The 14,502-nt window shown below is 46.7% G+C and overlaps 1 protein-coding gene across 2 annotated transcripts in view; it reads right to left on the reverse strand.

Moving 5' to 3' along the window:
- PTPRG (protein tyrosine phosphatase receptor type G) overlaps nt 1-14,502 on the reverse strand; it is a 743,582-nt gene that overhangs the window by 104,248 nt on the left and 624,832 nt on the right. For both annotated transcript variants that reach the window (XM_023200598.2, XM_023200591.2), the window contains exon 9: nt 1,784-1,968. In XM_023200598.2, coding sequence (XP_023056366.1) covers nt 1,784-1,968 — 185 coding nt within the window. The remainder of the gene's footprint in view (nt 1-1,783; nt 1,969-14,502) is intronic.

Here is a 14,502-nt window from a genome sequence, read left to right on the forward strand (position 1 = left end):
GGGGGGGGGGGGCTTGCAGGGGGTGGAGACCCGGCCAACACCCCCCGGCCGGGGGGAAAGGGGGAGCCTCTGTCAAAAAAAAAAAAAAAAAAAAAAAAAAGGAAAAGGTAGGCAATAACACCTGCCCACAGGTTTGTGGTGAAGACGTGGCAGGCGGATGCCCACTAGAAAATGCTGCTCAGATAATATGCATTACTTTCAGGTTTCTGGGCCACAATAACCATGAGTTGGAGAACAGATTTGTTGCCACTAAGTCAGCACTCTTCACTCGTTGAGGAATTAGAAAAATTAATTTTGTGTATCCCCAAAGAAAATAACCAGCCCTAGAAATTCTTATAAGAAAGAAGTTGCTGTCAATGCATGTTTTTCTCTACATCTCTCTCTTTCTCTGAAACTAATTTATGTTTCATTCTCTAAACCTCTGACCCCATCTTCTGTTCAGAGCGAAATCTTCACTCCATCTATGCAGGGATTTATTAGAATTCACTCCAAGACGGTATCTATTCATCTTTGCATGTTTAATTATTTTCCACTTAGAACAAGAAACTGCATAAGTGCCTAGATGGTTTCTGCTGATTAATGCAAGCCATCCTCACTTCAGAAAGAGAAAAATCCCTTATGGACTTCCAGTTGTGACAAGAGAAAGGTTAAAATACATCATAACCTTGGGTGCCTTTCAACAGACTCCTCTCTGATTTCACGAAGCTCATCATTCCCTAATGTGACCCAGATAACAATGTCTCGTGGGGAAATTGAAAATATAAATGGAAATGAAGTAAAAGAATCTTCATCTAAAGAACTATGAAAAGTATTATTCTATAACTGATTGAATGGGCCCGGAGGACTCTGTATTGGGAGGAAAAAAGTGGTAACAGTCATTAAGAATCCCACTTGGTGCTATTGCATTTTTCATGTGCATGTACAATTACGGGTTTCATTATTCCACAGCCTTCCTTTGATTAACAATAAACACAAGGCTTTCAAACCAGATATGTCACTCTGAGTTTTTAGGCAAAGACTTAAAGACAGTAGTTGTGGAGAGTCTGCTTTTATAGGGAAGGAGATGGCTTCTGCAAACATCTGTTCTGAAGGGCCTTGTGTGTTAGACACTAAACATTTATGTAAATTTTAAGAGGGGACGTTGAATTAGGCACGTGTAGCTCAAAGTGAGGTCGGATAGTATAGTATTTGAGTACCTGAGAAAAGAGAGAAAAGATTACACAGCTGCAGGGCTTTGGCAGGTATTGCAGATGTGTAAGGCAGAACAACTGTGACAAAGGGAAGTGGCAGCAACTGTGGACAGCGATGGTGGTGACGTGAGCAGCAGTAGCTTTAGTAGGGGAAGAGGAAGAGGAGAATGATTGTAATAAATAATAGCTAACCTTGATATAGTTATATAGGACCTGTTGAATACTTGTATAGCTCATTTAGTATTATAATAATCCCATTGATAATCCCATCAGGTGAAAAGGGCCTAATTGAGGCTGTTTGTTAACAATGAAAGGAAAAGCAGTCAAGTTTTAAAGGACCCAATCTAAAGAAATGAACCGGCTCTCCGGGTTGCGTAGCTGTTAAGTGTAAGGTCGGGATGGCACCCAAGCAGGCTCCGTCTGCTGTCCTCCCTGGCACTCTCGAGCAGCGCAGCAATGGCAGTGCCCATGTTCACCAGACAGTGTAAGGACAGATGACACAGAGCTGGCACACTGTGCAGTGACTGGCAGAGAGATGCAGCAGGAGTCTCTCTCTGCAGCATGTACCCCAAATCAGAGCAGGGGCTTCATACCAAGTCTTTGTCGCTGTCCTTTGTAAACGTCTTTTCCTTCTCGTCCTCATTCTTGGTCCAGCTGTAGGAGATCATGTAGTTCATGATGGGTGGGTGGTAGATGGTCTCCGGCTGGCTCCAGGACACCTGCAGTGCCGTCTGGTTCAGAGGCTGCACCTTCATGTGGATTGGTGGAGAGCTGCAAACTAAAGATACACAGGGCTCAGCTCAGGGAGCTTTCAGAACAATGTGCCGTTCAATCCGTGCCCCTAAGGACTACAGCCTCAAAAAGTTGGAAGAGTAATACAGGAAGCACCCATGCTCCCTTCTCCTGGGTCCTCTTAACACTGTGTGTGTAGAAAGAGGGGGAGAACATTGTACACACACACACACACACGCATGGGACACAGATGCACACACACACGTGCAAGGAATACAGATGCGCGCACACACACATGCACGGGACACAGATGCACATGCGCACACACACACAGAGCTGTTTTTCTGCTAGGTCAGTAAACACTGCAACATTCTGACGCTTGTACCCTAGATACTCTGTGCTGCATTTCCCAAGATTGAGGACACTTTCCTATGTAACCATAATACCAGTTTCATATCAAAGAAACTAAACATGAATTCAATACTATTATCTCATATATAGTCCATATTCAAATTTCCCCAGCTGTCTCCAAAAGATCCTTAATCAGTGTGTCCCCTTCAGCCTCATGGTCATCAGCCTTTTTTTCCATGATGGCCGTTTTGAAGAAGCCAGGCCGTTGGACTGGTGGAGCGTGCTAACTAAAACTGTAGAAAAAAATCTTATTGTAAACAGGCCCGAGTGTAAATAAATAAATTTATAATGAGACTTTAAGTAATTTTAAAGCAAAGTCACATAACACAAGGATGACTTTCTCTGGAACAGCAGAACCCTGTGTAATTATCCTGACGTGGGGTGTAAGGAAAAGTCAGGCTAATTCATCTTATTCCTAGGGGCTGAGAGGTTTAAGGGACACGGTGGATGTAAATCTATTTACAGACAAACCTATGAAAGTGTTGAGACCTTAACAGGTCTAAATGAGTTATACAAATGCTCAACAGGTCTGATCTAGTCAGCTGGAAATGTGTGCTTTCTCAGAGGTGTCCAGGCCCCTGTGGCCGTGTTCCCTGCCTTGATGGAGCTGATGGTCCAGGGCAGGGGTTCTCACCCTCAGCACCCATGACCTCTTGAGCCAGACAATGCCTTGCTCATGGTGGCTGTCCTGTACCCTGTGTAGCAGTATCCCTGGCCTCCACCTGCTAGATGCCAGTAGCCCTGCTCCCCATCCTCAACTTGTGACAACCAAAAATGTCTCCAGGTATTGCCAAAGGTTGCTTGCGGGGGCCAATCACCTTCAGCTGAGAACCTGCACTGTAAGAGATGGAGGCTCACCAAAAAATCCCGCGCGCAGAGCCAATACTGCACTCCAGGAAAGGATGGAGGGAGAGGAGGAAGAGGAAGAGGTGGCTCAGGCTTTGGTGCCCAGGGAGGATGCCCTTGCGGAAGGTTCATGTAACTGAGAGCTGAGAGCTTATGGAGATGAAGGGGGTGGGAGTTGTAAAGGGACCCGGCACGAAGGTCTGAGGGGCTGGAGCAAGGCACAGAGAAGACAGGCAGGCAGTGCACAGGTGTCGCTGTAGTGAGAAGCCTCGGAGCCAGATTCGAGCTCTGGCCTTTCTCCCACAAGTCCTTGGACGCCCCTGGAAAGAACTGAGTCCCAGAATGACGCAATCAGGTTGATGCTTCACAAAGATCCCCTGAGCTTCGGCTGAGTGGAGAAGGCCCCAGAGAAGCCAAGTGTGGAGGAGGGGGCCTGTGAGGGAGGGGCTGCAATGGCCAATTGCTGGAAGACCAGGGAGGAATGGCCGGTTCTAGAGCTTACAGTTAGGAGGTAAAATGCAGAGGCTTGGTGATGTGCTGGGTAAGGAGGGCAGGGGAGAGGGAGAGGCAGTGAGGAGGACCTTCTGGTTTGGGTGTAGGAACCGGGTAACAAGTAGGTGGGCGTGCTGGCAGACACAGGCCAGGGGACCGCAGCTTGGTTCCGACCCGCTGGCATCTTCCAAAGACCACCCACACACATGCCCTGTGGCCCACCAGGAGCCAGACTCCCGCATTTTCTACCCAAGAGCGCCAATCCCAAGGTAGCCCTGGGGAACAGGATGGCTTTCCTGCCAGAGACGCACGGCCCAGCTTTGAGGACCTGGCTGGTGGAGAAAAGTAGATTGGTTTTGACAAGGAGGCCACCTTTTGCTCTTCAACTGCCAAAGGTGAGGTTCGCTTTGTGCGACAGAGACAGGAGGGAGAGAATAAATTAGTGAGGCATTCCCGCTGCCCCGCAGAACCCCTGGGAGGCATCAGGCTGTCCGCTGCGCAAATACCACCAGAGCAGGGACATCAAACAAAGAATCTGAAGGGAGGCTTCCGCGGAGACGTGAGGGCGGAGTGACAGAACGTGGGCACTAGGTGGCGCCAACCTACTGTTTTTAAATACTCCAGCTTCTAAGTGGCTTCATAGTTTTTCAAGACAGAACATGGAGGCGGCGGGGGAAAGTTCGGGAAATAGCTACACCCCCAGTGTTCCAAATACTAATAACGAACCGAGATGTACATACTGGGAAACTTCTATATCCCATAATGATGACCATGTCAGATTTCCTAACTTCTCTATCTTTTCTCACCTCCCACCATGTTCTTATTTATCTTCCTTATTCTGCAACCATTCATTCCCCTGCTCCAAATAGCAATGAATGCTGTACCGGGAAGCATCCCTCTCTGGCAGTTACATCATACCCCCATAAATAATTCTGTCACCCACATACAGATGCAACCATTCTTCTTATTTTTTGAAATTAAAATAGATGGGTTTTTCTGTGTGCATTAAGATGATTCATGTTAATATTTTTTAAAAAGGAACCCAAGTAGTACAAAAAAGTAAAAAGAAAGTTAAAAGAAAAAAATTCACCCCAAATCTCAGTGCCCAGAGAAAACGACTGTGAACATTCTGGGGCTCCAACATGCAGTTATCGCTTTATATACCTGTAAGTACATACACACAATTTGATGGAAATAGAATAGGATGTGGATGGCACTAGAATGGAATGTTTGGTTTTGAGCTGGTGTCTCACTCTGTCACCCAGGCTGAAGTGCAGTGGCTGGATCATGGCTCACCGCAGCTTCAACCTCACGAGCTCAAGTGATCCTCCCACCTCAGCCTCCTAAGTAGCTAGGACTACAGGTGCGTACCACCACACTTGGCTAATTTTAAATTTTTAAAATAGAGACAGGGTCTCACTATGTTGCCCATGCTGGTCTTGAACTTCTGGGCTCAAGTGATCCTCCCACTTTGGCCTCCCAAAGTACTCGAATTACAGACAGGAGCCACCATGCCCGGCCCTGGAATTTTTTGTTGTTGTGTTTTACTCAACAACTCATGGATATATTTCCTCATCAATAAGTAGAACTTAGCGTCATTGTCTTGAATGATGGTACAGAATCTCACTGTCTCAATGTATTAAAAACATACTGAGTTAAGCTCTCAAAGGAGGTAGATCTGGCCTCACTCTAATGGGATCACCCACTAGGAAGGGAATTCTGTAACTTAACGGCCTCCAAAGATCCATGCTAGTCCCTGATCCCACATCAGAGAAGAAGCATGAGGCCAGGGCTTTGCAGGCTGAGGAGCTATAGGAAGAGCAGTCTGATGAGGTGTCTCTTCTGCTCTCTACTCCCCATCCTGGGTAGTGGCTTTTTCTAGGTATACTGGGCCAAATTTGGAGGAGGCATTTGCAGAGTACTGGAAGGGCCTAGAATAGAGGATGGCAAACTTTTTTCTGTAAAGGGCCAGATAGTAAATATTTGCGGCTTTGCAGGTCACATGGTCTCTCGTAGCCACTACTGATTCTGCCTTTGAAGTACAAAGCAGCACAGGTAATATGTAAACATGAATGAGTGTGGCTGTGCTCCAACAAAACTTCATCTATGGACACAAGTTCAACTTCATAGGATTTTCATGTGTTGCAAAATATTCTTTTGATTTTTTCCAACTATTTAAAAATATAGAAACCATTCTTAGCTCATGGCTACACAAAAGGTGGTGGGGAGTAAGTTTAGGCCTGTGGATCAGTGCTGATCCTGGACTGAGATGGTAAGGAGAGGTCAAGCCCTTTTTTGAAACACAATTATCATCTGCACTGTATTCTTGGCACTGAATTCTGTCCCTCAGCACAGGCTGACAGGCCTGCTCCTTCACAGAGCTTAGATTCTTCCCAGCACTTACTAGTACGTGGAGTTGTATTATTGACTTCATCGACGATCTGTAATTATCTATCTCCCCCACTAGATGGAAGCTCCACAAGGCTGGCGCCTTTTCTGTCTTGTCTGGTTAATTATCTTGCATCTAAGACAGTGCCTGGCACGTAGAGGGCTCTCAATCAATATTTGCTGAATGAACAAAAAGTTGATTGTACATGGAACAACATCCTTAGTCTTTCCCCTGGTCCATAGGTCCTGTGTGACATGATCCCCTTCCACATCGTCAACCTCATGGCTTGCCCTCTTCCTCCTCATGGACTCATCTCTGGCCAGCCCCCACCCCAGTCCCCTTAAAGATCCAGCTTCAAGGCTGGGCGTGGTGGCTCACGCCTGTAATCCTAACGTTTTGGGAGGCCATGGTGGGTGCATCGCTTGAGGCCAGGGGTTCGAGAGCAACCTGGATAACATGGCGAAACCCCGGCTCTACAAAAAGTAGAAAAATTAGCCAGGTCTGGTGGTGCACACCTATACTCCCAGCTACTCAGGAGGCTAAGGTGGGAAGATCACTTTAACCCAGGAAGTGGAGGTTGCCGTGAGCTTTGAGCATGCCACTCTGCTTCCAGCCTGGGTGACCGATAAGACCCTATCTCAAAAAAAAAACAAAAAAACAAAAAGGGAAAAGAAAAAATTCCAGCTTCAACACCCTGCTTCCCCTCTGAGGCCGATGGGCCACCCGTGTCCTCCTGTACTCTCACTGCTTCCCTCCTCATGGTGCCCATCACCCTATGCCCACACCACCTGCCCGCCTCTGTGTCCCTCTGACTGAGCTGCAAGCATCTCCCGGGCAGGGAACAAGCTCCCTATCACTGGTACCCTTGGCAGGGGCTCGCATTTCTCTGACGGAATGAGGGACGCTGTTTTGAGCATCCTTTAGTGAAGAGGATTCCATGTACAAAATCAGTGCCACACAATTCATTCCTGAGGGCACTGCCAGAAGCCTCAAATTTGTTGAGGATCTTGTCTCTGGTCTTGAACTCATGCCTTCTGCTAATAAGAAAAGCATTCAGTCTACAGAGGGAACAAAAACCACCGATGCTTGGCGGCTGGAGCAACGATAGAACCAGACAGCCGTCAAAGAACTCAGGCAAGCGAGCAGGCAGACACCACTGTGCCTTGTGCTTCCAAAGTTCTGCTTGCTCTTGAGGTGATGGAAACCCTTCTTTCAAACAACACCTCCCTCAAAAGTCCAAACAGGAAACAGGCAAACACAGCAAAACAGAATTTGATAGATCAGTTTGGAAGAGCTGGTATAATAGAAAGTGTGGACTTTGGAGCCAGACCCGTACAAATCCCGTGCCCTCATCTGTAAAATGGGTGACTAGGGTCTAGCAATTCTCTTCCTCACAAGGTTGCGGTGAGGATGACGAGGGAACGCTGTGGGTAAACCCAAAGTTGTGGGCCTCAGGCCTAATGGTGAGTATATGGACACACTGTATGTCCCACACAGTGTTAAAAAAAAATGGTATATTTTCATATAAATATGGGCTTTAAAATTAGGCCTGCATCCATACATGGCAGTGGTGAGCTAGAGGAGGAAAGCAACAATTTCCTTTAGAGGGGGGTGTATACTCAATTTTTTTTTTTTTGCCATAGTCCCCAACACTCCCCATTGCCTCTGCTCAGCCCACTTCCCCGGCAGCTCTCTGGCCCACAAGGCGAGGTGAGTTTTCTACTGGTCTGAAATGAACACCAGGAGCACTCTCGAGGGCACACCACAAATGCCCAACACTTGTACTTTTCTATCTCTTCCCTATGGTCCTTGTAAACTGCACCTAACAAAGGGAGTCTGACAGGCTTCTTGATATGTCCTTTTGTACCAAATTGAAGCCTTTTAGTCATGCAGGAGGTGCCACACCCGGATCTCTAAACAAATATCCCCTGTGAGGCCTCCTGACACCAGCCTTTCCCCTCTCAGGGGTCTGATTATGTTCCCACTGGGGTCTGATTGTTTCTCACAGGCATCTATGTGCTGCTCGTCACTAGCTCTGAGAATTTCTGCCTTCACTCTGAATCACCTTTAATTATGATCCCAGGCTTCGTTAAGTAACGAAGAGGCTTCTAGCAGAGCACCCAAGGTCCTCTGATTCTAAATCAATATCAAGGGTATTTTCTCAGTGGTTCCACAAATAAATAGTAGGCTCTCCTCCCCCACCCCATCCTCTTCATTTGGGCCTTTAGATAACCTAATGCGATATGCTCTGTCTGAAAGTCAGCGTCATTTCCAAGTGCCTTAAACTATCTGGAGTTAAAGGTTCCTCCAGGGGCCTTCTCCCAGCACCTGCCCCCTCGGAGTTTCACACCCGAGGCAACTAGCCAAATATTGATCAGGAGTCAAAGAGACAGCACTACTCAAACAAAGCAATTTGGTGCAGATTCATTATTTCACAGTGCCTGTTAACACAGATGAAACTGCCGCTTCCTGGGTGGGAGGTGTTGCGACATCATATGCCACAGAGGCGCTGTCAGAGGGAACAGCTTGGCTTAAGCCAGCAGAGGACCGTGGGGGAGATGCCTCTTCCTCGGGGACTGCCTGGCCCTGGCGGGGAGAAAGATCAGGAGGCGTCTCCTCTTAACAGCAGGAGGGAACTGGTCAGGTTGAACAGAGCCCAAGCCTTGCCTTAGACTGCTTCAATGCCTGTCATTTCTTTATCACCTTCAAATATGGAATCCTTTAGGGGAAATTTCCAGAGAAATGGCCTCAGGGAGTAACTCTGTTTTTGAAGGGCTGTATCAAAGAGGTCTAGGTAAACACGGAATCCTCCTCGGCAGCCCTCACAGGACGTCAAACCTGGAATCTTGGTGCCTGGGGTTTTGCCTCCCCCATCCCCGCCCAAGAGCTCAAGACGGGCCAACCACATGGAGGAAGGAACTGGGAACGACGGAGTCAAAGCAGGACCCCAGCTCCAGTGTATGTGCATTTCCATCTGCATCATTTCTAGCTAGAGCTGCGGCTGCTACGCCCATGCCCTGGGCCTGGCTCTGTGCATTCATCTCGGATCAACCCCCCGCACATAATGCGTAACTGAATCCAAGAGCTGGGCTCCATTCTCCCCATGAAAGACGAGGACACCGGGGTCAGAGACACCAAGCTACTGGGCTGGGCCAAGGAACCAGAGTGAGAAGAGAATGGACGACTGAAACCCAATCTGCTGGAATCTGAACCAGAGTTGGCAGGGGACTCCGTGGAGCAGTCATGTATGTACTTGCCCCATACCCGTCCCATAACTGTTTTCCTATCTTCAAGATGCTAATAAAGATGTCAGGAGCATTACTCCAAGAGCTTAAAAGGGGAAAGCTGTCCCAGCAGGTAAAAAACTTCCTTCCCGTTTTAACTTGAGTGTCCTTAGGAGATCTGGATAGAATTCACCGAAGTCTGTGGACTTAGGTAGCAAAAAAGTCCACTTTTATTTTCACTAATCTCTAACTAAAATGTGGCATTTCCTTACATTTTAAATGTTGGCAACAAACTACAGTAGTGTTACAAGACTTGTGTGATAATCACCAAAAGAAATCACAAAGCGATTCCTATCAGATTACAGTGATTACCAATACAGGTGACCCTTGAATAACACAGGTTTGAACCACATGGGTCAATTTATAAGTGAATTTCCACCCCTGAGACAGGGCAACCAACTCCTCCTCTCCTTTCTCCTCCTCAGTCTACTCAACATGAAGATGACAAGGATGAAGACCTTTGTGATGATCCACTCCCACTTAATGAACAGTAAACACATTTTCTCTTCCTTATAATATTCTTAGTAACATTTTCTTTCCTCTAGCCTACTTTATTGTGAGAATATAGCATATAATACATATTACATACAAAATATGTGTTACTTGACTGTGTATGTTACTGGTAAGGCCTTAGTATTAACTTTTCGGAGACTCGAAATTTATACGGGATATTTGATTGTGCGGACACCCCAGTCTCCATGGTGTTCAGGACTCAGTTGTATTTCAGAATTTCCTTCATGTTCATCATTATTTCAACATTATGATTTTTAGATCTGCGGCTGGATCTTGTAATTTAATGCCCTCATCAAGAAGCAGATAAATTAGTACAATTTTAAAGATATTTCGAAAATATCTGAGGATAATTGGCTTCCTCTGTAATCTATTATATTTTAAGCATCTAAAACCGTCAATATGAGAAGATAAGCTAAAGGAGTCCATGGCACCAAAATGGTTAAACCCATCCAGCACTAAGGAATATATAATTACATGCTTTTTAAGGAAAACGTTTTAGTAGTTACGTATAAAGGTTTAATGAGGAACCCTGACCTAAACTTGGGGAGTTGCTTAGAGAACTTACTGAGCATAGTTTGAACTGAAATCTGAACAATGAGTAGGTGTTTATAGAGGAAAGAGGAAAAAAGGAGGCTTGGGTGTGTCAGAGAGAAAAAAAACCGTGTGTACAAAGGCCCTGTGATGAGAAAACTGGGAAGGAAACTAGTGTGGCTGGTGAGCAGGGAATGAGGAGGATAGTGGTGGCCCAAGACTAGTTCTCAAAGCTAGGAAGCACTGGAGCTGGGGTTCATCCTGGGGTGGATCTGGCTGCCAAGGTCAGAATTTGCTGGCCAGCCCTTCACCTTCTTCTGATGTGGGACCCTGGTGCAGAGTTGTCCCCAGATTCTCCTAAGTGCTAGGACAACTGCGTTCAAGTTTTAAATCCATGGTGTCTCCACTGATGCCACCTGTTACCTGCGGCCATTTCTTCTACACAATATAATGACATCTCCCTTTCCATGAACAAGCCCTGAATTACAATTCAGTTTCTCAGCAAGCAAATGAGTATTAGATGCTCTGTGTTGCAATTACCATGGAAGAAAGCAAATTTGAAAACTTGTTCTTATCCTGTTGGCTGTCTCTGCTGTGCATGTAACAGAGCTACATGCTCAGAAAACAGAAACAGGCAGTACCTGGGAAAGCAGAGGCAGAAATTCAGTTCTCCAGTTCAAGCATTGGTTTCGACTTCCCACATTATGTTCTCACTAACCTCTCGTACCTCCTTGGATTCTTTTTTCTACATGATATCCCTCTTCCTCTGAGAGCTAAAGGCCAAGGGAGGTGTCCACGTCCTGTGCCGGAAAGAGCATTGTTCAGCTCAGCGCTAAGGGAGGTGACAAAGTTCAGGATGAAGCATCTTCCCAGTCTCACTTGATAACAGCTGCGTGCATCTTGGATGCTGGGTGGAAGGCTGGATTCCATGTACCCTGGGGTCCTTCCCTCCCTTTCAACGTCATGATGCTGTGATTTCCTACTAAGTGAGCAAAGTGGACCTATCCCATTGTAACTGAGCATAGCATCCTTCCCACGTGGTGCTTCTGACCTTTTACCTTCTCCCCAGGTCTTGCCCTAGCCCTAGTGAAGGGCTCCAACTGAGGGTCTGAATCACAGACCCGGCTACGGAGCTAGGATGGTAAATGCCCAGTGTCCTTCCTTTATAACGATGTTTTTCTCCTGTTTCCCACTGCTGAGATAATGTTGTAGTCCCCTTTACTATGAAGAAATGGCTGGATCACCTAAAATACAGCTCTAAAAGTGCCCTTAGCAATGCAAGACTGGTATCCAAACACTATCCAAGATCTAAGATCCCATGAGCCGTTTTTATTAGTGATTCCAACAGCCATGTCAGGAAATCAACCAGTGACCCATACAGATGGCTTTAGCTGGGATTTTATGGAAATAATTGATTCTGCATTATTATGATGCAAATGGTTAAGGTGCCCTCATTTGTTTTCCATCTGAGCCTCAAAATAATTTCTCTTGGAAACAGGTAATCTGCTCGGCTTGGTACCTACTATGCTTAAAAGTAGTGTCCTGGCTCATGCACGGCATTCACCTGTTAACTCTGTATCTCCGCTACCTCCTGGCCACTTGCTACTCGTACTTGTTCTCTGTTCCGGCTGAGTGTGGGTGGAGTGGTAGGATGAACTCCAATGTTTGGATTCCAACCTCATTTCAATCCCCAGATGTGGCATCTGAACCAACTGGTCATTTGGTAAGGATGGCCCTATCTGGTATGGTTTCAGGGTCTCCCACACCTGGGTACTGCCCTTAGGCCAAGACTTGGTCAAAGGGACCCAAGAAGGAACCAGGGAGCCTGTCAGTTGCATGGAGAGACCAGGTTATGGGCAGGCACTGCCCGAGAGTGAGCCCAAGTGGAATCATCGATTCAGCACATGGCAGGGACTGAGCCACCTGAGTCTCTTGGCTGCCCCTGGCAAATGGGTCCATACACTCTGAAGAGCTTAGGCTTCGCAGCCGGTGGCTGAAAACCAAGTTTTAAACAGTCAGCACACCCCTCACCAAGAAGGCTCTTCTCTTCTGGCAAGCCTTTCCTGGTGCCAGCCTGGAAGCAAAGAATTGCATAGCTCTGTGCACTTGATAATACCTGACAGCATTTAGTCTCAGACATATAGGCAGTGCCTTCTCAGCACAGGCAGAGATTTGAAATGTGACAGCCAAGATACTCATTTCGGTCCAAGCCAGTGCTTAGGAATCACAAAACCAGTCAAGAGAGCTGCCCAGGAGTGAAGCCAGCAACAGTAACGACCACTGGCTGTGCTGAGAAGGAATAAGAAAAGCCTGACTCAAGAGGACACCACGCGGGGCTCCCGCTTCTGGGTCTTAACAGTTGTTCTTTGATTTTCAGGCTTCAGGGGCAGGGAGATGAGACTGTTTCTTATGCCCTAGGAAAGCAAGGATTCTGTCCATATTCCCGGACAGATACCTGAGGAAAAACAGCTTCAACCAACCCGTGTTTGTTTGAGGAATAATGAGTGGGATGAATGGGGAAGATAAATAGTCTGTTTCCCAGCTAGATACCTCCTATGGCTCCAACGAGAGGCACACCAGTGTCTCACAGCCTCATGTTTCATAGGCTGTAAATGCTAGTTAGTGAAAAAGGGGAAGTGTGCTGTTCTGGGAGTAAGGAAGCTGTTGGCCTTTATTAATTTCCAGATTGCTGTTCAGGAGCACCATGGTGCCCAAACAAGTAAACCCCATGTCAGAGAAGATTTTTCTAGTGAGCAAAGAAAGGCAGAAGACAGAGGAGGGTTGCTAAGTTGGACTTGAAGATCAAACTCTGTCTACCTGCCTAGAGATGGGGAGGATTAAGTAATTAGGTAATATTCATAAAGTGTGAAAACGCTAGATGGCCCCTGGAGTCTGCTACCAATATCAGCTCAACCGCTCCCAAGCCATAACAGCCAATTCTGCCTGAGAACATCCTGACACCAGTGCCTGACACTAAGTGGCTCCATTCTCTGCTTTTAGGCTGTTCCTTGAGGCAGACAGAAAAGCCCTCACTCCATGTTTTGTTGAAATGTATGCTTCCATCCGAGGTGGCTTTTGGTTAGAGTAAAAGGTGGCTTCCCCAATCCCAGGAGCCTCTCTGATTTCAGGAAATAGCACTGGCATGACATCCTGCTTCAGATGCCTGGTGCTCCCCAATAGGAGCACCCAGCCCGGGCTACATCATACATGTCCCAGTTGTGCCAACTCTTTTGGTAAGAATTTTTTTATTCCTGGCCACCTGGTATGTATACGTTAGCTTAATCCATCCATGGATCCATCCATCCATCCCTCCATCTTCCCATCCATCCATGGATCCATGCATTTATCCATGCATCCATCCATCCTCTTATCCATCCATGGATCCACATTTCCATCCCTCCATCCATCCACCCACCCACCCATCAACATATCCAATCCAGTATTTACTGAAGAGTCAATGGTGACCATAATAAAAACAGAGAAAAGGAAAACAGTCTCAACCCTCATGGAGCTTATGGGGTAGTGAGAGAGCTGGATATTAGGGAAAAAAATCACATATCACATAATCAGATGTAAAAATCCAACTGGGGTAAGTACTATAAGGAAAGGTACTGGTGCCCTAAAACAAGTGGCTGGGTCAAGGCAGTCAGGAAACTTCCTTGGGGAAGGGACCCTTGAGCTGTGTTGTGAAGGCTGAGGAGGGGTCAGTTAGGTACTGAGGTGGGACAAGGGCCTTCCAGGTAGAGGGCACAGCCTGCTGGGACTGCAGAATGGCTGCTGGACTGAAGTGTAGGATGCCAAGGGAAGGAAAGTACAAGATGGGGCTGGGGAGGGGGACAGGACTTGGTGTGTGGACCACCTTAAGGATTATACATTTCATTAGAAAGGTTTCAACAAATTCAAACAGCCTGGCTTCACATTTCTAACAGGAAGACGGCATGGCACCCTTATTCCAAAATACATTCTCCAATGATCATGTCACATACAACAGGTTGTCCTGGGCATACAAAGAAGCTACTGCTGACCTACAGATAAGAAGATACAATTATTTGCAGAGTAATTTCCATGTCCAAGATCCCGCACTATCAGTCTCATTTAAAAGGCCACTGGCTGA

The sequence above is a fragment of the Piliocolobus tephrosceles genome, chromosome 2 (assembly GCF_002776525.5).
Source record: "Piliocolobus tephrosceles isolate RC106 chromosome 2, ASM277652v3, whole genome shotgun sequence".
Classification (NCBI taxonomy): Eukaryota; Metazoa; Chordata; class Mammalia; order Primates; family Cercopithecidae; genus Piliocolobus; species Piliocolobus tephrosceles.